Source organism: Bos indicus, chromosome 28 (genome assembly GCF_029378745.1).
Source record: "Bos indicus isolate NIAB-ARS_2022 breed Sahiwal x Tharparkar chromosome 28, NIAB-ARS_B.indTharparkar_mat_pri_1.0, whole genome shotgun sequence".
NCBI classification, from domain to species: Eukaryota; Metazoa; Chordata; class Mammalia; order Artiodactyla; family Bovidae; genus Bos; species Bos indicus.
In genome coordinates, this window is record NC_091787.1 from 33450717 (window position 1) to 33472020 (window position 21304).

The 21304-nt window shown below is 49.7% G+C and overlaps 2 protein-coding genes across 17 annotated transcripts in view; both read right to left on the reverse strand.

The window, feature by feature from the left end:
* KCNMA1 (potassium calcium-activated channel subfamily M alpha 1) overlaps positions 1-13892 on the reverse strand; it is a 774726-nt gene extending 760834 nt beyond the window's left edge. For 15 of the 16 annotated variants that reach the window (XM_070782104.1, XM_070782103.1, XM_070782107.1 and 12 more), the window contains exon 1: positions 13385-13877. In XM_070782104.1, coding sequence (XP_070638205.1) covers positions 13385-13726 — 342 coding nt within the window. In that variant the 5' untranslated portion in view covers positions 13727-13877. Of the gene's footprint in view, positions 1-13384 lie in introns of all 16 variants that reach the window. The other variant, XM_070782105.1, reaches the window with a different exon arrangement.
* Positions 13729-14406, reverse strand: LOC139180380 (uncharacterized). The gene is made up of 2 exons (XM_070782043.1): positions 14403-14406; positions 13729-14234 (listed from the first exon to the last, which is right to left on the reverse strand). Exons 1-2 carry the CDS (start codon positions 14404-14406, stop codon positions 13729-13731), a joined length of 510 nt encoding a protein of 169 aa, XP_070638144.1.
* Positions 14407-21304: the final 6898 nt, after the last annotated feature.

The following is a 21304-nucleotide window of genomic DNA, read 5'->3' on the forward strand; positions in this document are numbered from 1 at the left end:
AACAGAAAATCTAAGGAAAGTATTTTTATCTGGGCCTCGTCAAGTCCTACATCATCACCAATTCGTTCGATAAAGCCCCCAAACTACCTGGCACTCTGTGGATCTGTGAAGTATTAACAGAATGGATCTGTGGCAAGTTAAAATTTAATACATGGCCCTAGTAGCATAATCTGATTAATGTTATATAACCTAAGAGACTATTCAGCAGGTTCTGATGTGCTGGCTATGATTTGAGGCGGGGGTGGGGGGTCCGGGCAGGGAGGGGCGGCACTTCAGAAGTTACTGACTCCATCGGACATGCTCTCCTTTGCCACAGACACTGTGGTCATCTTATCCCTCATTTTGGCCACTGGAACGCCGTGGAATACGACTGAGATGAACATTCTCGCTTTGGAGTTATCTTCTGGGCCGAGTTAAGGAAAAGCATGAAAGTACGCATGATCTCCTCTCAAATCAGATGTTTCTTTTTATTCCCAACCTCAACAAAGCCGGTCTATCATAGTGGACTGTTTATAGTCTAGTCTATAATCTAAGCCCATGGGGTCGCAAAGAGTCGGACACGACTTGGCGACTGAACCACAGCAACAACTATAATCTAAGACCTTTTCAGCCTCTCCCCCACATCAGAAACTAAAACTAAAACTTCAATAACAGTGTGGTTATGTCAGAAATTAAAACCAAAACTTCAATAACAGTGTGGTTATGTCATCTGAAGTAACAGCACAGTCACAAAAACCTATTTCTGAGACTCTTTTTTCTTTTAATGCTAAGTTTGATAGTATTTCCAATGGGCCTATGTCCCCAGACTGTCATTCTTAAATATGCCACCTCATCAAAATCAATATGGAAGTTCTGAGAACAGGTCAATCAAATTTCACTCTGGGGATTCACTGAGGAACCAGACCTGCTCCCTGGACCCACTGCCTTGGGTAAGTTAATCTCGGGTTCTTTATCAGGTAAGAGTGACAGCTCTAAAATCCGATTTAAGAAATGGCTGTCCATTAAAAAGCATGGAATAATGTCATTTGCAGCAACATAGATGGATCTAGACAGTGTCATATTGAGTGAAGTAAGTCCGACAGAGACGCAGAAATGTCATATGACATCTCTTACATGTGGAATCTAAAAAGAAATGATACAAATGAACTTATTATAACACAGAAAGAGACTCACAGACTTAGAAAATGAACTTATGGTTGCCAGGCAGAAGGGATAACTGGGGACTTTGGGAAGGTCATGTACACACTGCTGTATTTAAAATGGATAACCAACAAAGACCTATTGCATAGCGCATGGAACTCTGCTCAATGCTATGTGCCAGCCTGGATGGGGGGAGGGTTGGCGGAGAGTGGATACATGTGTATGTATGGGTGAGTCCCTTTGCTGTTCACCTAAAACTACCATGACATTGTTAATCGGCTATACTCCAATAAAAAATGTTTTTGGTATTAAAAAATTTCTAATTTAAAAAAAAATTAGCTGTCTACTGAAATCTCCCTGAAATGAATCAGAGAGCATGTTTCACACGAGAAAGCTAGGGCCCGGAGACGTGACTTGCCTACGATACTATAGCTACTTATACATCAAAATAAAAAACACACGAACTTCCCAGATAGTCCAGTGGTTAAGACTCCATGCTTCCAATGTAGGGGGCATGGGTTCCAGAACTAAGTTACCACATGCCTCAAGACGGAGGCAAAAAAATTAAAAATCCAGTGTCCTTTCACTTTACACACTATCAAATGAGACTCACTGGCAGAAAGAGAGTTGCTGGGTCTGTCCTTCTGCTCCCACTATGGGTACCATCAGAACCAAACAAGGCCAGCCAGGAAACTTCTCCCAGGACTGCCTGTTACCAGACCTCGGAGGAAAGATATCAGCTGCCCCACCGACCAACATGAGCACCACAGTGAAGAATGTGCTCAAAGATAATGATGACAAACTCCAGGAAGTGGGGTTTAGAGGGATTTTCTTCCTTTCTTAAAAAAATTTTAACAGTGGGAAAATAGACATAAACTTAACCATCTTAACCATTTTCAAGTGCACCATTTGGTAACATTAAAGGGAAGTTGCTCAGTTGTGTCCGACTCTTTGTGACCCCTTGGACTGTAGCCTACCAGGCTCCTCTATCCATTTGATTTTCCAGGCAAGAGTACTGAAGTGGGTTGCCATTTTCTTCTCCAGGGGATCTTCCCGACCCAGGGATTGAACCCAGGTTTCCCGCATTGTAGGCAGACACTTTACCATCTGAGCCACCAGGGAAGTCCTTTTGGTAATATTAAGTATATTCATATTACCATGAAGAACCTTTTCATCCTGCAAAGCTGAAATTCTATATCCATTAAACAACAATTCCCTCATCCCCCCACCCCCCAATAACCATCATTCTACTTTTGTCTTTAGGAATTTAGGCGCCTCAACATAAGTAGAATCACACAGTATTTTGCCTTTCACGACTGGCTTATTTTACCCCGCATGATGTCCTTGAGGTACATCCATGTTGTAGCACGCGTCAGAATTTCCTTCCTTTTTCAAGCTGAATAATATTTCATTGCATGTACATACCACATTTTGTTTATCCATTTATCCATCTTTGGACACCTGGGTTGCTTCCACCTATCATGAATAACGCTGATATGAACAGAAATACACAAATCTCTCCTTTTAGATATGTACCCAGTAGTAGAACTGCTAGGTCAGGTGGTAGTTCTATTTTCAGCTTTTCTGAGGAGCCACCATACACTTCCCACAACAGCTGTATCATCCTGCATTCCCAGTGCACCAGGGTTCCAATTTCTCCACATCCTCACCAACACGTGCTGTTTTCTGGGCTTCTGAAATAGTAGCCATCATGACAGGTTTGAGGCATCCCTTTTTCTTTTAGTGCCTCTCTGTCCTGCCTACATCTTCTACAACGCATATATACATACTTTAAGATTAAGGACAAAAGTTTGAAACACAAACTGAAAAAGAAATCTTACGGGGAAGACAGTAGTACACGAACATTAAGAAATGGATTTCTTTAAGACAGGCAAATCACTAACTTCTCTGATGGGCTCAGCTCAAGACACCATTCCTGTATTCTTCAAGAATCTTACCACTTGGTCAGCTGTGGCTGCCACAATCTATGGGAGAAATGGTCGTAACTCATGAGCAGTTAAATCAATGCCGCTGAGCACTATGAGCAAAGTGCTCCCAGATGCACAAAGAAAATAAACAATATATTAAGCGGCAGCCAGCTAATGTTGGCCATGAAAATCCCCGGCACTTGGATAAACCCTTTCACCTTCCAGATCTTTCCTCCGAGCCTCAGGGCCCTTATCTCTGAGCTCTCCATTGTTAATCATTGTACATCTACTTTTTCCCCTTCCAGAGCCACAAAAAGTCTACTTTCCAAAGTCAAGTATAGAGAAAACAAGTTCATACAGCATCCTTTCCCAAATAAAAGAATGCTGCTCCTGCATAAACAGATGCACAAAGAAGAAAAGCCCCCAGAAACCTTATGACCCTGGGCGTCTGGGTCACAGGGCCACACACACCTCACGGTAGCAGTTAATCAGAGGGAACTTCTCACTTGAAAAGCTAAACTCTTCCAAGAGGGAAAGCACGCTTTCCACTGGTCTTTATATCATTCTGCACACCTTGGGGGTGAGGTCACTTATCATGATTAAGACAAAGGTGAAGGGACTAAAAACAAAATCCATCCAATTATATATTTATCTAACCTCCAGTTTCCAGAAGAGAAATTCTACTTTTCTTTGTGTGAGCATCTCCTGCTCCCCACTGCCCTCCTCCACCCTCCCCTCTTGCATGCTCTCTTTCTGCTCTGATTTGTTTCTGCTCAGCAAAATAGGGAGAATGACAGCAGTGGTATAGAGAAGCCCAGAGGAGAAGAGATAAGATGAGCAGTTGGAGAGGAATAATCTTCAATTCTAGAAGCAGCTGTATTTAAATGTTTCAAAAAGAGGCTCAAGATCGCTGTCTGTTCTCCATCCTTTGGGAGCAGCCAACACCTAGAAAGCAGAGTCCAACTTGTGCTTCTTAACAAAGGATCCACACTCCACATCTGGATTCTTGGCATCACCCCCAAATCACATCTGCTCTCAGCCAAGCTCAGCACTAAACTCTGAAAGAAGCTGAACTTTGGAAATGCCAGGCACGATCCAGTGACAAAGAGGTGACCTGATGGCTCAGGGACAGCCACGTCCTCACCCCCAGCGTCCAATAAGACCCACACAAGGACGTCCCTGGTGGTCTAGTGGTTAAAAATCTATCTTGCAATGCAAGGGACACCAGTTCAATCCCTAGTCCAAGAAGATCTCACATGCCACAGAGAACTAAGCCCATGCACCTCAACTACTGAGCCCACACTCTACAGCCCAGGAGATGCAACCACGGAGCCCACATGCTGCAACTACTCAAGCCTGTGTGCCTAGAGAAGCCACCACAATGAGAAGCCTACAACGAAGTGCAGCCCACTTGCTGCAGCTAGAGAAAACCCACATATAGCAACAAAGACCCACCACAGGCCAAAATAAATAAATAAGTAAATCTTTAAAAAAAAATTTTTTTTAGTGCAAACTGTGGGGAACAGGACATGGGGAAGCCTCACCACTTCTGGGGAAGAAGGACTAGACAGAGTCATGAGAAAAAAAAGAAGGTGGTTTGCATGGTAGCAACAAAAGTCAAGGGAATTCTACATCTCAAGATCATTGCTGACAACTAAACCTAAACCAGCCCTGGGCCTTTCTGGACTGGACTGAATCCAAAATCCATCACCTACCAAGACGTGTTCCATATGTCCCAGAAATACCCCAGAAGCAAAGAGCGGCTAGTGCAAGGAGAAAGACCTTTCCATTCAAAGGTGGGTTTGTGCCCCCCTATGGAAAGGTGACTTCAGAAGACCATGAACACCCCTGTCTCCTCTAGAGATGGGGCAGAGGGCTCCTAGCACTGGTGCTAAAGAGGAGGTAGGACCCCAGCCCCAAAGTACCTTTCTATACTTACAACGTCACAATCCCACACGCTTCTAAACTTGCGAGATCAAGCCCTCATTGCTGTCCACTAACCTGCAGACTTCAGTCCCTCTGCTCCTGGGCTTGGCAGGAACCACAGGGAAGAAGGGAAGTCAGGAAAAGGATGGAGAGCAGGAGAAAGGGGAGAAGGAAGAAACACAGAAGTTCCTGTTAACTACCTTTGAAAGGCCCAGAGTCAACCGGATCTGGTCCCCTGGAAAAGCCTAGCAGGGAGGCCAGTGAAGCAGCATAAAGAACACAAAGTAAATGAGATGTTTTAAATAATTTCTCTTTTGGCCATGTAAAGAAGCATTAGTCACCCAGGTAATGAGATCTTACACGGAGATGATTCCGAGGCTCAGCTTGACGATGTTAAGTAGATCCATTCTGGACCCGGAGTGCCAGTTACATTTTCAAACTGGCAATTAGACACAATCCCCCAAGGACAATCACCAAATAATGTCCCAAACAAAGCAAAGCCCATCTTCAGGATGCCACTGTTTTGAAGCTGTCCTTCCATCCCCTGGCTGACTCATACAGCTCAAGAACAAGGGCTCGTCATGAACTAATGCTTGTTACCCACTGGTCAGGGGAGACCAGGGTGGCATGAAAACTTAAATTCAGAAGTGACTCAAATATCATTTTGTCACTGAATCAAACCCATCTCTTTCACTCAGAGTTTCTCCATAGCTTCTAAGAAATTACCCTAAAGATCAGCAAACTCTATTTGTACCTATAACATTCCCACACAGCTCCCCTCACGGCCACTCAAAAACCACTGTGGAAAGGACCCACCCAAAATACATGTTTGCTTATATTTACACAACTCGTCCTGCCCTCAGGCAGGTTTGCAGGCAACTCAGAGACCAGACATATGTGTACCCATGAGAAGATAACTGAATTTTTCCCTCCCCTCCATCAAACAGACTTGATCTTATTTCTCTTCTAGCACCTAGCTTGGTTCCTGGAACACAGGATGCACTTACTATGGAACAAAAGCAAAAACAACAATAATAATAACCATAAGATTTATCTGAGGACTGGGACTTCCCTGGCGATCTACTGGTTGGGGTTCCATGCTCCCAGAGCAGGGGATACAAGTTCAATCCCTGGTCGGGGAACCAAGATCTCACATGCCGCGCAGTGCAGCCAAATTTTTTTTTAAATTATTTGAGGACCTACTGTGTGCCATGCATCATGCTAAGGCCTTCATTTAAGCTGAAGATGCTCAAGATAAATGTCTATTCCAGGTTCTCCCCTTTGACAATGGAACAACACAAGAAGCACATCTCCAGGAAAAAGCCCCTGACAGTACGAGCCGTGAAAAACCCGACAGCAGGGTGAGAAAACAAGCTACTTCCAACTGCCCCTGCTGGAACTGTGGAGGAGTACCCCTGGAGGGCGGTACAGCTCAGGGCCACCCACCTCTCCACACTCAGTGCTCAGGTCTTAAGCCCAATCCTCTCACACTGCACCCTCTGTGAGAGGGTTTGGGAAGGCCCACCCGGGTCTCTATGGAAAATCAGGCTGCAGTTTTGCGGCCCGCCAACTTCAAACAGTCCGGAGGGCATGGCCAGCAGCTGGCCTCCCGGAGCTTCACCACAGAGCAGCCCCCGCTCCACCAAGAGCCTCTAATTTTGCAAGAGGGTGGTTTGGCTGAGTTGCCATCCTGGACTTCGGAAAGTCTCACCCCTTGCAGTGGGACCCACTGGCACGAGGGAGAGCCTGTGGGCGACACATGGACCACACCCCACACATCTGCAGGATGCTGCCCTGGCCACCATGACCCAAGCCCAAACCAAGGGCTCTGTGGGTTCCTTGGGCGCAGACATGCCAACAATCAGCTTTAGCCTCGAGGGTCCAGACTGAACTGCAGCAAGGAGAAGAGGCCTGAGCCGAGTTTTCTCGACCCGGTTGTCCTGGCACAGTGAACCTTCCTCTTCTCATCCCTTCCCATGCTGAGGAAATGGGAACTTCCATATTTTAAAATAGCCCTGTCTTCAGAGAGGGACTGCTTGGAGACTGAGGAAGGGACCGGATACTTGCTTCTCAAAGCGTGGTCTGCCCAGCACCTGTGTCTCATGAGAAATGCACAGTCTCAGGCCCCACCCTGGACCTTCTGAATCAGAATCTGCATCCCACTAGTTCCCCAGGTGATTCGTGTACATATTAAGGTGCGAGAAGCACCAGGAGCAAACAGACTGATGCTCCCTCTGGCCTTCGGAGGAGGAGATCTGACACCCCAACTGCACAGCCCTGGAGCCTTCTCCCCAGAGTGCACACCCTGCTTCTGATGCTGGGCCCCCCCGAGCATCCTTCTCCGTGTGCCCAGGGTCAGCGTTCCACCTGATGCATTTCAGGGACTTCCCTGCTGACCCAGTGGCTAAGACTCTGCGCTCCCCATGCAAGACGCCCAGGATGCATCTCTGGTCAGGGAAGTAGATCCCACAAGGTGCGGCTAAGAGTTCGCCTGCCACAATGAACAGTGAAGATCCCATGTGCTGCAACTAAGACTTGAAACAGCGAAATAAATAATTTTTTTTTTAAGAAAAGAAGCATTTCATAAAAGAACACTCTGTTGATCTGCTCCCTGCTATGCACAGAAAGGCTCTGGGAGGTCAGAGGTCCTGCGGGAGGCCAACCTTGCCTGACCCCCCAGACAGGGCTTGCAGAGAAAAGGGTTCCCCTCAGGGCTCCAGGAGCTGTGGCATCACGGCAGCAACACGGCCCCTCTCGTGCGAACCACAGGGGCATCCCAGCAGGGGCACCACAGCTCTGACGTCCCAGGAAGATGGTGTTGGCTCCTGTGATTCACAGGCTAGCACAGCCACTGCCACTGTGAGCAGGGACACCCCGGCTGCCCACACTGGGAAGGAGGTCCTGGCATTGTAATCCAATGCCACCCTGACTGCTTCAGCACCAGGCTCCTCTTGCCCTGGCCAGAGAGAGACCCAAAGCAAGAACTCCCTGTAACAGCCACACAGAGGATGTCCCCATCCAGGAAAGAAGGCCTTAGTGATCCTTGCCCTGGGAGTCCTTTCTCCCCAAGGCCACACACTAGGGCAGCTCTTTAGGCCCCTGGGCACCCGGAAGCAGGGCCAGAACATGGTTCGCAGTCACTGGTGTCCTCCTAGGAAAAGCTATAAAGTGGGGTCCCCTAGAGTACCTATCCCAAGGGGCTGTGCTCTGCGACGATCCCTAGTGTACAGATGAGGAGACTGAGGTACAAAGTGGCAAAGTCCTTACCCAAGGTCACAGGCTGACTCTGGGATGCTACCCAGTGACCCTGACACCTAGGCTGAGCTGCTCAAAGCAAGTATGGCCAAGGGTAGTTTACCCAATTCTTCTCCCATGGAACTTCTCCCAACCTGTGATGTGACTCTCCAAGGGCCCGCAGCTATGTCAGCTATGTCAGAAAGTAAGCTGTGTCTTGACTTTCAATTTTGTTTCACAAGGTAAATTCAAGGGCATGTGCTCCACAGAACACACTGGAGGAAATACCGCTCTGGGGACCACCAGGGTAGAGCTGGTCTGGGGAGAGGGCACCCTGGTGGGGAAACTGTCACAGCCTCAGGGGAACAGGTCTGTGAGCACTGGACTAGGGATAACAGGGGTGGAATTCATCCCTTCTCAAGGGACATTAGACAGCCATGCATGGCCACCAAACCTTTCACTTGCACTAGGTCTGCAGCTCCTGGAGCCGCACGATGACGAGGCTCATCCACTCTCTTCCCCACCATCAAAGCACTAGCCAACTGCCAAGCTCTTCTCCACATCCACATCCACGTCCAGGAGCCTTCCCAGGCTGCCCCTCCCCCACCTACCAGACTAGCAGCAGCCAAGAGTCATGAGTCCAAATCTCAGTCTCAGATCCAAGGACAATCAACTTCAGGGTTTAGAGGTCCCTTTTGGTTCAAACTTCTATTTGTTGTAGTTAGTGCCCTTCCAGGGTCAAAAGTTCAAGGACTTAAGGAGAAAATTTTAAACTCGCCGTCTTGTGAAGCCATGAGATCTCCTACTGACAGGCCTACTAAGTAACAGGCATTTCCTGGGTGGTATATACCCAGTACTGTCCCTCCTTATAAGAAACCTACAAAGGAAGCATCATCACGCTCTTCTTATAGGTGAAGACAAACAGCTTAACTGGGCTGCCAGCCACAGATGCCCAGGTAACAAGCGTGGGCTCCACGATTTGCACTCGGGTCTGTCTGACTGCAGTGTCTCTACAGAAGCGTGCATTTCCACAGGGAGAGCCAGGAACAAGGAGAAAAAGCTCTCAGGACAAGAAAGGTCACCTGCAGCTCCCCGGTGCCTGGGACCTGAGCGCTTCTCCAAGGCCACCTTAAGTGATGCCATCAAAGCGGAGCATCTGAAGGTCATCCAGTGCCGCCGATCTCCAGGATGAGATGAGGCACCAGGGCCAATCTGGAATCAAGAATTCTGAGGCTCCGAAGCTCCAGCCCTGATTGGACGTGCCAGGCCAGACCCTGGGTAATCACCAAGCCGTAATGGGATCTGATGTTTATATTAGTCACGAGCCTGACAGAGAAAACGTGTTGTTTTCTCAGACACAGCCATGAAGACAATACCTCCATAATTCATTACGTGCAGACCAGACTTGATCGAACACAAACTTCTCCGAGGAGGATGGCTTGCACAGAGAAAAGGATGAGTCTATGCCTGGCCACGCGAGGCCCCTCCCAGCAAACCACACCACCGTAGGAAACTGGCCTCAGTTTCCCCAGGCATTTAAAGCAAAGCAGCCTGCGGGCTGGAGGAAGAGCAGAAGGTGGAAATAAAGACACACAAGCACTCTGAAGCTGGAGAATTACAAAATGTGTCCTGAGCTAGACACTTTACCCATAGATCGCCAACTCCTTCTACTATCCTCCACTGGGTCCCAGGGCAGGAAGGGGCAGTAGCACTCACAGAATTCAACCCCATATTTCACACAGCAGGAAAGAGACCAGAGAGACTAAAACCACGCCTTCAAGGTCACACCCTTATTGAGGCTGCCAGAGCAGCTCCTTGTTCACTACAGTCTGCGGCTGGCTTCAACCTGGAAACGTCACAGCCAAGTGAATGGAGGGCTCTGATGAAACCCATCAGAGAAAAAGACCATGAGGTGAAAAAATACAGCAAAGACTATAATACCGGAATGACTGTGCCCAAGTTCCAAACAGCGAGAAAACGGGATTCTTTTTTGTCTTTTGTTCCCTAAAGAAGCCCACGTGCCATTCTTTTCAGAACAGTGAAGTCATTCACAATTTGAGATTCAGAGGTCAGAGGGACTAAGGATGAGATGCCTCTTGATGTACACCCAGTTTCAGGCTCCTTTGATCGAAAAGGATGGTATATTCCCAGAGGCCAAATGCTGTAATTCCAGAGCTCCAGCTGAAGCTTATTCCCCTAGAGTTTCAGATGTGAAAAAGACCCTAGCTCCAGGTCAGACCACCTTGGGGCTAAATCAGGATGAGAGTGAACATATCTGAGGGCTGGTAGAATAGTAAGGAAAAGCAGCCTTGGTTTGCTTGGGAAACCCAGCACTAAAATAATTATTCCAAAGTGAAGCCAAATGCATTCTTCTGAACGGCATCTTGACAACTACTAAATACTTGGAAAGCAAAAAGAATGAAGGACAAAAAAAAAAGAAAAAACAGAGAGAGACTGCAGTAAAAATACAGACCTCAAGGGTAGAAAGAAAAGTTTATAAAAGGCCCAAGTAACTACTATTGGGCAAAATGAGATGGCTACACACACTTGTTTAATTGAGCAAATCAAGGGGCAGTGATCCTAGGCATGTTTTTAAAAAGGACTCTGAAGACACAAAAAGTAACCCTATCTCATTCCATACTGGCCTCACATCTTCCCAACCAACTGCAAGCATCTCTCGTTCCAGGCTGATTCTTTGTAGACACTTCCGGTTATGTCAACTTGGCATGTACTGGAGCTTCAAAATATAGCTTGATATAAGGGGGTTGTTCTTTTTAAATGATTGTTGCCAAAAAACGATTTTCTTGAGAAAACTTACAGAAGTTATGCTTGGTCATCATTTAGGAAAGAGACTCTACGTGAAATATCCAATCCGCATGTCACCACAGGCACTGCCATAGCACTGATGAACCTCCTACAGTAAAAAGACTTCAGAAGCTGCGTTTAAAACCCCAGGATCACAAAAACACTGAAACTTATTTTCACTCACTGAAAGAAAAGTTCTCAGTATGATCAAGCCTGCCCAGTTCCTGAAAGATAAGAGGTCATTTAAATTCACTAAAATCAGTCTAGAAAACATTTGAGATTTGTACGACTCTTTTCTCCCCGCCCCGCCCCCCAAGGGTAGTCACAGAATCTCCGTAAAGGAAAAACATTCCCAGACTGAAGACTGCTGGGGAGGCAGAGGAGAGGGAATGTGTGAATAAGAAGACTCTATGAATAAGCGTGGGTTTCCTAGGTGGCTCAGGGGTAAAGACTCTGCCTGCAATGCAGGAGATGCGGGTTCTATCCCTGGATCCGGAAGATCCCCTGGAGAAGGAAATGGCAACCCACTCCAGTATTCTTGCCTAGGAAATCCCATGGACAGAGGAGTCTGGTGGGCTACAATCCATGGGGTCACCGGAAGAGAGTCCAACACAACTTACCAACTAAACAACAAGGACAACATGAACAGGCGCCCAGTCAGGAGGGCTGGGCAAGGGGCCAGGTCTAGGGGGGTCCCAGGGTTAGGATCCTGTGTAACCTGCTGGCTTCTCTGGAATGTGGGAGGTCTTCCACCCTGACAAGTAAGGAGAAACCGCTATGGCCAAGAAGGTATCTCCAGAGAAAACTGGCTGGCTAACATCTGGAGGTCTCAGAGAAGTAGGAGGAAGGATCGGATGATGGCTTTTATTTTTCTCCCTTATTTCCAACACATCAGTATTTTCCAAAACACAAATGTGCTGCCACAAAACACAGCTGAGCCCCAGTACCCGACAGGATGTATAATTAATGATCAGGAGAGAAAGCCAGAGCTTCCTTTCACCCTCGTGTGTCATACATAGCCCCTGTCTTACCTACTCCCTCTCAGAAGCAATTAAGGAGGCTGCTACAAGTTGCCGTGCCCTGTGGAAGTTTGAGGGGTCCTCGGACTAACTTTATTAGAAAAGACGTGAGATCTGCTTCTACCATGCACGGTTCGCTGTCCCTCTCTGATCCCCCCTCCCTCTGAACACGCTAGCACTGGTTAGACCCCTAGATTAAAAAGTGATCTAAACAGAAAGCAGCCCGGCCACTCTTTTTTTTCCAGTTCTTTCTTTTTTTATCCTGCAGTTTTCTATGAAAAGCTGTCCCCCGCACCTTCAGCCAGTGCGGGGGAGGGGGGGGGGGCGGTGGAGAGAGGACATCTCTAGGGACACGACGCGACAGACCAGGCAGTCAGCCTAGCAACCGCGCATAAGGTGTAGTGAGCCCGGGTGCTGGTGGGCGTCTCTGCGCCAGGAATAGCCAACATCCAGCCACCTCAACAACGTCGGGGAGGAGGCTCGCGTGAGCACCGCGGCCTTGGCCGGCTCTCGGTGGTCCACCCCCAGCTCCAGCGCCACGCTGTCGGTGGCATTTTCGCGGACCTAAAGGCGGTGGCCTGGGGGCGAGAACACAGATGCCGAAGAACTTGGAGAGAGAGTCAGTTCCAGGATAATATCTAAGAGTCACAGAGGGAGGGGATGTCAGGCTTGCCACCTCGCTACATTCCTAAAGCGGCAGCCTCCGCGGATTGTCTCTAAAAGTGGGATGCTACTCCCCAACTTTCTCTCGCCCCTCCAGGTGCCCCACGCCCTCTGGTCATGTTCCTCCCTTGGGATTCCCTAGTTCCAAAAGATGTCCTCCCTGCCTATAGGATTTTCCTTTTCTGATTCCACGGACTCACCTCCCCAACAGGTTTCTAAAGTGCGAGTTGACGTGCTCCCCCTCGCCCACCACAAGGAGCCCAGCCCGGGCAGGTGAGCCGCGCGGAAAGCTCACCCGTGGCCCCCAGCTTGTTCGGTGCCCGCCCGGTCGGCTCTCCCTAACTCCGCACCACGGGCCCCCGAGCGGCGCGCGTACCCCGTCTCGGCCCCAGCCGCTGCCGCAAACAACCCTATAATAAATTAAAAGGTCGGGATGGGGCGTCCGCGTTCCGGAGCGCATCCGCTGGGGGCAATTCCTCACCCTCGGTGCGCCGGCCGCTGCCCCAATTGGCGGGCGCCGGGAGAGCGGAGGGAAGGGAAGACGGCGAGGGGCAGGCAGGCAAGGATGGAGGGAGGCACGGCGCGCTGAGGAGCAAGGAGGTGGGCTGCAGGGGACGCCGAGAAGCGGCGGGGCTGGCGCAGGGAGGAGGCGCCCGGGGCGCGCGTTACCTTCGTTTTGCCCCCGCAGTGGCAGCAAACGGTCCACAGGTACTTGAGCGTCCTCCAGAGCAAGATGATGAAGAGGCCGCCGAAGAAAGTCACCATGGAGGAGGCCAGGAAAGCCCACCACATGCGTTGGCCCCGGCTGTCGCACGGCACCTCCATGGTCACCGGGATGATGAGCGCATCCATCTTGGGCTCGTGGACCGAGGACGACGAGGAAGAGGAGGAGGAGGAAGAAGAGGAGGAGGAGGACGCGTCTAGGCTGAGATGGTTCGCGTGGATATTGCTGCTCATTCTAAGACTGCTGCCTCCGCCGCCGCCGCCGCCGCCGCCGCCACCATTTGCCATAGCTAGCAACGGGCAGCCGGCGCAGGGGCTCGGGGGAGCTCCTCCCGCCGCCGGCACCACCCCGAACACCCATCAACAGCCATATTGCTGCTACTGCTGCCGCCGCGGAGCGCGAGAAGGGGGCGGGGAGGCGCCTGGGCTCGGGGCGCTGTGCGCGACCTGGCGGGGTGCGCGGAGATATATACAGCGGGCCGCCGCCGCCCGCCCTCCCTCCCCCCGGCCGCCCGCCCGTCCGGGGGGGAGGGGGACGGAGCGCGCGGGCAGATCCCCTCCCAGGCCCGCGCCCCGCTCGTCCCGGGCTGCGCCGGCCCCAAGCGCCGAGAGCGAGGGGGCGCCGCGGGCCGCCGGCGCCCGGGGTCTGCGCCGCCCCCGGGCCCGCCCCGGCTCTGCGCGCCGGCCCGGGTGCCCTCGGCTCCGCGCCGCGCCGCCCGCCGTGCGCCACGCGTGTGCGCAGCGCTCCGGCCCGGGACCCCTCCCCGCACGCCGCTCGGGCAGCTAGCCCGCGGCTCTGGGCTTATTAGGCGGCAACTCGTTAATAACGTCTCATCAGCCCCCTCCCGGGCACCCGCGCGCCAGCCCCTCCTCTCCCGGCTGCGCTCGGCTCTCGCTCTCCGCTCGGGTGTGCGTCGGGCCGCGGCAGGTTCACCGCGCCTGGCCCGCCGCCGATGCCGCTAGCCCATGCTCCCGGGATCCCCGAGCCGCGTCGCCACGCCACTGAGCCTCCTCGGCCTTCGTTCGATCTTCCTCCCCGCTTGCTCAGGCTCCTCCTCGTCCCCGTCCTCGCCTCCCGAGCCTCTTCTGCGCGCTCCCCGCAGCCGCCAGCAACAGCAGCTGCAGCAACTGGAGCCGGCGCGGGCTCAGGCCGCCCGAGGCGGGAGGGGAGGAGGCTCGCCACGCTGGCTTGCCTCAGCTCCGGGCTGGGCAGGGGGCCGGCAGACCCCTTGGCGGCGGCCTGGCACGCACCCCTGAGTCCCAGTGCGAAGGGTACAGAGCCCCAAACCCAGGCGCAGGACCCGACACCTCTCTCCAAGGTGCTGCGCCCCCAGCCGAGCGCCCTGGCGCGCCCGAGGAGGACCGTCGGGCGCCCGTGGCAGGCCAATTTCCCCAAAGCAGACCCCGGTGGGGAGGGGAGAAGTAACCAGCTGTTGATTGCACAGGCCGGAAGCCCCAAGATTCTCGGGCTTCGGGAGTGAGGAGGACCCTTCTCCAGGATACACACCGTCGATCGACCCCTATCCATCCCTACAGGCTCTTCCCTGTCGCCCTCCTAGGTGCCCCAATCCCCCGTGCCGGGCCTGGCGGTGGTCTGTGCCCTTTGATAGCAGCAGACGGTAGTTTTTGTTTGTTTGTTTGTTTGTTGCCTTTTCTTATTAAGCGACAGAGGCCTAAGAAAGTAGCCAGAGATGGGCCTGGGAGACCTGGTCTCAGGGACAGTGCCAGCTCCTGGAGACAACAGAGTTCCCTAAAGTCACTCTGTGTTTATCCAGCCTCAGCCTCCATCGTGTGAGGAGCGCAGCTCAGGTTCAGTTCAAGGCCACCTCTCCCCACTTAGGATCTTCCCTTCTCCCCACTTAGAGATGAAGAAGGCATCCGGGTTTGTTCAACAGCCTCTGTGCCTTACCACCAGGGGAATCCTCCTCTGATGCTCCCTCTGGACACTGCCCTTCCTCCTGCTACTAGCTGGACCACAGGTTTTTCCAGCGCTAATTAAAAGTGAGATGATCACACTCTCCCCTCATTGCCCACAGTGGTTTCCCCAAAGTTTCCAGCTCATTAGTTTAAGCTTAATTGGAATTCTCAGGTTCCTTTCAGCCCTTCCTGTCGTGAAGGCCAAGTTAGCATCCTTCACAGTATAGGCCTGTGCTGTTTCAATCAGAGCTCAGCCCCTCCCCTTGCCCTTGGAGGCCCTAGGATGCAGGGCTGGGGCAAGAGAGGGCAAGCTGGGCAGCGAGGTTCAAGGGAGTGTTTGAAGCTTCCTTCCCTGCTCTATTCAGAACACACTTATTGGGCTTGGGACCCACATCCATTAGAAAAGTTCTCTGTGTTCAGAAACCACTCTGAACACATTCCTGTTGCACCAGTCCTGTGCATGCAGAGGCCCTGGGTCCTTTCCAGCACTGGGTTGAGGGCGTCAGCCCCAGAAATGCTGTGGGGATGTGCAGGAAGGTGGTCACAGCCCAGAGGGTCCTTGATTTATTGGGTTTGGAAAAACCCAAACGAACTTTTTGGCCAACCCAGTATTAGCCTTCTAAGTGGCTATACTTTGCTGCCTCTGGGTCTCAGCGTACCAGTAAAGTTAAGGACTTTCCTCAAATTTTAGATTTGAAATTTAAAAGCAAAACACATGAGGATGAAAAGAGCAGCAAAGGATAGAACTATCTCCCCAGTGGAATATGAAACCCCCAGGATGGATTCCCTTTCCTCACATAATTAAGCTTCTACAAACCAATGAATCCCCTCCAGGCCTTGCTGGACTTTCCCCATAGTCTGGGTTCCCCTCTGACACCATCCGGGGGGCGAGGAGCAAAAGGCCACCAGTTGCTGTGACTTCTGTCACCCCAACTGCAGAATCCTCACTGGGTTTCTCCTCCATCATCACCTTCATCATCTCATCATCCTTCCAGAGGGTGCTGGGAGGCCCCTGAGACATCATCTCCTCTGCTTCTTTCATCACTTGTCATCCCTGTGCTGATTAAAGCTTTTCGAAATTTCTGTATTAGGCAACGCAGAACCTAGACTAGGCAGGATCCTCAGAGATGCTCCCCATCAAAGTCAAGATCCTGTTCTTCCTACAATCTCCAGCCATCACCACCTGCTGACTGCTGCTGCTACTGCTGCTAAGTCGCTTCAGTTGTGTCCGACTCTGTGCAACCCCCGGGGCAGCCCACGAGGCTCCCCTGTCCCTGGGATTCTCCAGGCAAGAACACTGGAATGAGTTGCCATTTCCTTCTCCAATGCGTGAAAGTGAAGCCGCTCAGTCATGTCCGACTCTTAGGGACCCCATGGACTGCAGCCTACCAGGCTCCTCCATCCATGGGATTTTCCAGGCAAAAGTACTGGAGTGGGGTTACATTGCCTTCTCCGACCACCTCCTGACTGGTGGGCACCAAATGAAAGAGTGCCTCCATCCACCAGCGTCCACCGAAACAGCCCTCATCGGGCCGCAGCTCAGCTCTCGCACTACTGCCTTACCAGGCACAGATTTCAGAAAACCTGGCACCTGGCCCCACCAGTTTAGACCTCACACTTAAAGGGAACCTCAAGTACCCCTTCATTCATTGTGTTTTCTCATTTGTGAATTGGAATAGCAACAGGAACTGCCCTGCTTACCTCAAAGGACTGTGTGTAGGGATGAAAAAGACAACATACAGGTCTCTGTGTGTGTTTCACCCCTTGTAGCTGTGTCTGCAGGCTGGGAATTGAGGGCCAATGAACGAGAACGAAAATCCTTTACACAAGTAGAATTTCAACCTCTCCCATTCTGAAAGTAAAACTGTGACCCAAAAACAAACAGCCAAACTCAGATCAGAGCTTCTGAACCCTAAGCCAGTCCCTGTGTGTGTGTGTGTGTGTGTGTGTGTGTGTGTGTGTGTGTGTTGTGGGGGGAATGTGGACAAAATTGTCACTCCGTGACCCACACTTCTGTGCTGCATCCCACGGCCCATCAGCTGGGTTGAGAACTGAGGCGCAATGCCTCTGCCCTCTGCCGCAGCCATTACACAGCAGCCCGTGTGGCCCCCGACAACTGGGCATGAACAGGTTCCATGGCATGGCAGGACCACTCTGGGGGTGATGGGCCCTCTGAACCCTGACATGCACACCCGCTCCCCGCCTTCCTGCTCCCTGGGACAGCCTCAGGAATGCGAGGGCTACAGAGTAGCACCTACAAATTGCCCCAGTGCATTCCACCTCTTGTAGGTATTTCTGCAGGCTTGGAATTGAGGGCCACTGCACAAGAAGGAAAAGTCTTTGCAAAAGTAGAAATTCCAACCTCCTCCGTTCTGAAAACAGTACAAGCCACCTATTCATTTCTCATCACATTTATAAACTTCTCAGTGAGGAGGGCAGCCTCTTCATGTGTGAGCATGTGTCCATGGAAGCTTTCAAAGCAAGTCGGGGCTTCACGTTTCTAAATTATTCGAATCTGAACAATCCCAACTGATTTAAAATAAATAAATAAAAGTGAATAAACAAACTAAAAAGACAGAGAAACTAAAGTAATAGCCAAAGAGAACAAAGAAGCTTATTTACTTAAATGTAGACCCAACATCATAATGAATGTACGTTGGATTTCATTTTTTTCAGGCCCAGAACCACTTCCCATACTCTCCACGTAAATCTGAGTGATTCTGCTCCAGAGAAGTCAGATGGGTTCTGTAAGGGATTTAGCGTCCTCTGGTGGCTCTCTCTGGCAGCACATGACATTATTTTGTTTCAGTTCGAAAAGGGGGCTTATTAAAACAGAAATTTAAGATATGAAAATTCCAAAGAGAAAACTCCAGCTGTAAAAATATACAACCACAATAATATTAATTATCCATCTGTCAGTCCTAGCAGCATATACACTGCTGTGATAAAGGTGCTAACAGAGCTTACACTGTTACCATGATTTCTAAGCTGTAACTACTACTGGGAAAGTGTTAGTCATGTCCAACTCTTTGTGACCCCATGAACTGTAGCCCACCAGGCTTCTCTGTCCATGGAATTCTCCAGGCAAGAGTACTTCAATGGGTAGCTATTCCCTTCTCCAGGGGATCTTCCTGACCCAGGGATTGAACCCAGGTCTCCTGCATTGAAGGCAGATTCTTTACTGTCTTAGCCACCAACCAGGTAACCCATCACTCCTTAAATTACCATTGTGTTAAAATACTATTTAACTTACCTTCCTGCAGTTCAATTCAGTTCAGTTCAGTCTCTCAGTCGTGTCCGACTCTTTGCGACCCCATGAATCACAGCACGCCAGGCCTCCCTGTCCATCACCAACTCCCAGAGTTCATCCAAACTTATGTCCATCGAGTCAGTGATGCCATCCAGCCATCTCATCCTCTATCGTCCCCTTCTCCTCCTGCCCCCAATTCCTCCCAGCATCAGAGTCTTTTCCAATGAGTCAACTCTTCGCATGAGGTGGCCAGAGTATTGGAGTTTCAGCTTCAGCATCAGTCCTTCCAATGAACACACAGGACTGATCTCCTTTAGGATGGAATGGCAGGATCTCCTTGCAGTCCAAGGGACTCTCAAGAGTCTTCTCCAACACCACAGTTCAAAAGCATCAGTTCTTCGGCACTCAGCTTTCTTCACAGTCCAACTCTCACATCCATACATGACCACAGGAAAAACCATACCTTAGTCTTTATAATCTCTTTATAGCATCAGAACAGACAGTGGCTATGCTCCCATTTTACAGGCAAGGAAACTGAGGCTTAAATCTCTTGAGTCATCACAAGAAAGAATGTACTTCTGGAGGAATTTATCTCTTTGTGATTTATAACAAAGGAATAGGACCACGGCAGCACCATACTTAAGGGCCTTTGAATACCAACAGGGAGCACTGGTCCCCAGGATGCAGAGAGGGACTCAGACAGCAAGCTTTGAAGGGTGTGTTTACTATAAATGTTTTTTTCTACTTTACTATAAGTATCTTTTTCTACTTATAAGAATAACTCAGAGTCCTAAAGTTTCATAAAATAATATAAAATTCACTTAGAATGATCAATAGGTAACCATTAAATTTTTACATATTTCTTTCAAACATTTTCTTGGGTGTGTATTTTTGCAAAATTAGGGTTAGATCGAGCATCTAATTTTTACTCTATTTTCCATTAACATTACATTGTAAGCATTCTCCTCTGTGTCATTAAATATCATAGAAAATACTTTGTTTTTTCATGAAGTGTTCTGTATTATGCATTGCTGCTGCAAATCTGCCCTCTGAAGTTTTCAGTTCTTAATGACAGCAGAGATTTGGGGTACAGGGTGGAGTTAGACTGATATGTGACTGATGAGGTGCAAGTGTGAGTCTGAGGGCCATGGAACACAGAATTTTCCCAATGTGTCTTAATTACAAGAAAACATTTTTTAAAAAAGAATTGAATAATATTCTATTTGATGGCCTACTGCTGACATTTAGGTTATTCCAAAACTTCATCTTTTTAAATAAATCCTAAAGCTTTGTCAGTGATTCATACAAGTCAAAAAGATGCCCTGAAGATTTCTATGGGCATTCTTATATCATAGACCCAGTGCCTGTCTTCCAGATGGGTGCAAGTCCAAGCCAACCTACCTGTGAGCTACTTCCCGGCCTTGCCCCACATTAGGGGCTTTATATCAGCCAGTTCCAAGTGAAAAATCTGGGGGCTAGGACAAAGAATGCATGGAAAATTCTGCCCTCTTCTAACACATCAAAGCCAATGGCTCTGACGAACATAGTGTCTGTGGTCCCTCCATACCTTCCTCAATCATTGGCCCCAGCGCCAACCGAAGAATGCAGCCTTCGTTCCCTAAACTGCATCCATGACTGGGGCAAGGGAGGCCCAGCTCACGGGCCCTGCCCTGCTTAGAACCCATCTTGCACTTTCATCGCATTCGACTTTTAGAAATCCCTACCTCCCTTTCATCTCTGCGAGCAGCGTCACCCCACCAGAACACCAGTACTGTGGACCTTGTCTCTGGGACATAGGCAGGGCAAACATTCATCCACCCATTTGCACAATGGGAAAAAGAAGACACCAAAGGAAAGAGGTCGTCCTCAGGACTCCTCACTTGTCCTTCTGACTCTCAGACTGATAGACTTTCTCATCCTCTTCATAGAAGGTCCCTGATTAGATCTTTGTGAAAGCTCTGGTTCAGGCTCTGTTTCAAGATCAAGTCTAAAACTCAACTCCTTATCGCTTGTGCTCCAAGGCCCTCTACAGACTACATTATAAAAGGGGTGGAGGAACTTCCCTGACAGTCCAGTGGTTAGTACTCTGCACTTCCAGTGGAGGGGGCACAGGTTCAATCCCTGGTCAGAGAACTAAGATCCCGCATGCTGCAAGGTATGGCCAAAAGAAAAAGAAAAAAATACAGATATATAAAAATAAAAGGGGTGGACTGTGCAGAAAAATCAAGGGATTTAATCCCGCCTCTGCCTTAGAAACTCTTGCCACTTTGGCAAAAAAAAAAAAAACAACGTGGAGACCATCCTTCCCACTTATAAACCCTCTTGAGAAATAAGGAGAAATGAGTCAAAAGTCAGACATCTCTGTGGCTTTCATTGACTTCTAATTTTGACTTACACTGTTGGTGTCTGCTTTTAGCATAACATTATCCAAAGCAGGATCCCTTTGTTTCACAGTGACAACTGGCGCCCTTGAAGTCACATCCCTTCTTCAACTTTAGTATCTATCCCACACTTGCCAAACTTCCTGCTTCCCAAAGGTGAGATAATAATTTAATGGCCTAACAAATTATAAACCATGGTATTTTAATGAGAGGTAAGGCTATCTGTGTGAAACCAAGAAATTCTGCTTTTGCAACATTTTTGCAAAAACAAACAAAATAAGACAAAACTCCAATCTAGCAATATCCTGGGAGTTAAAG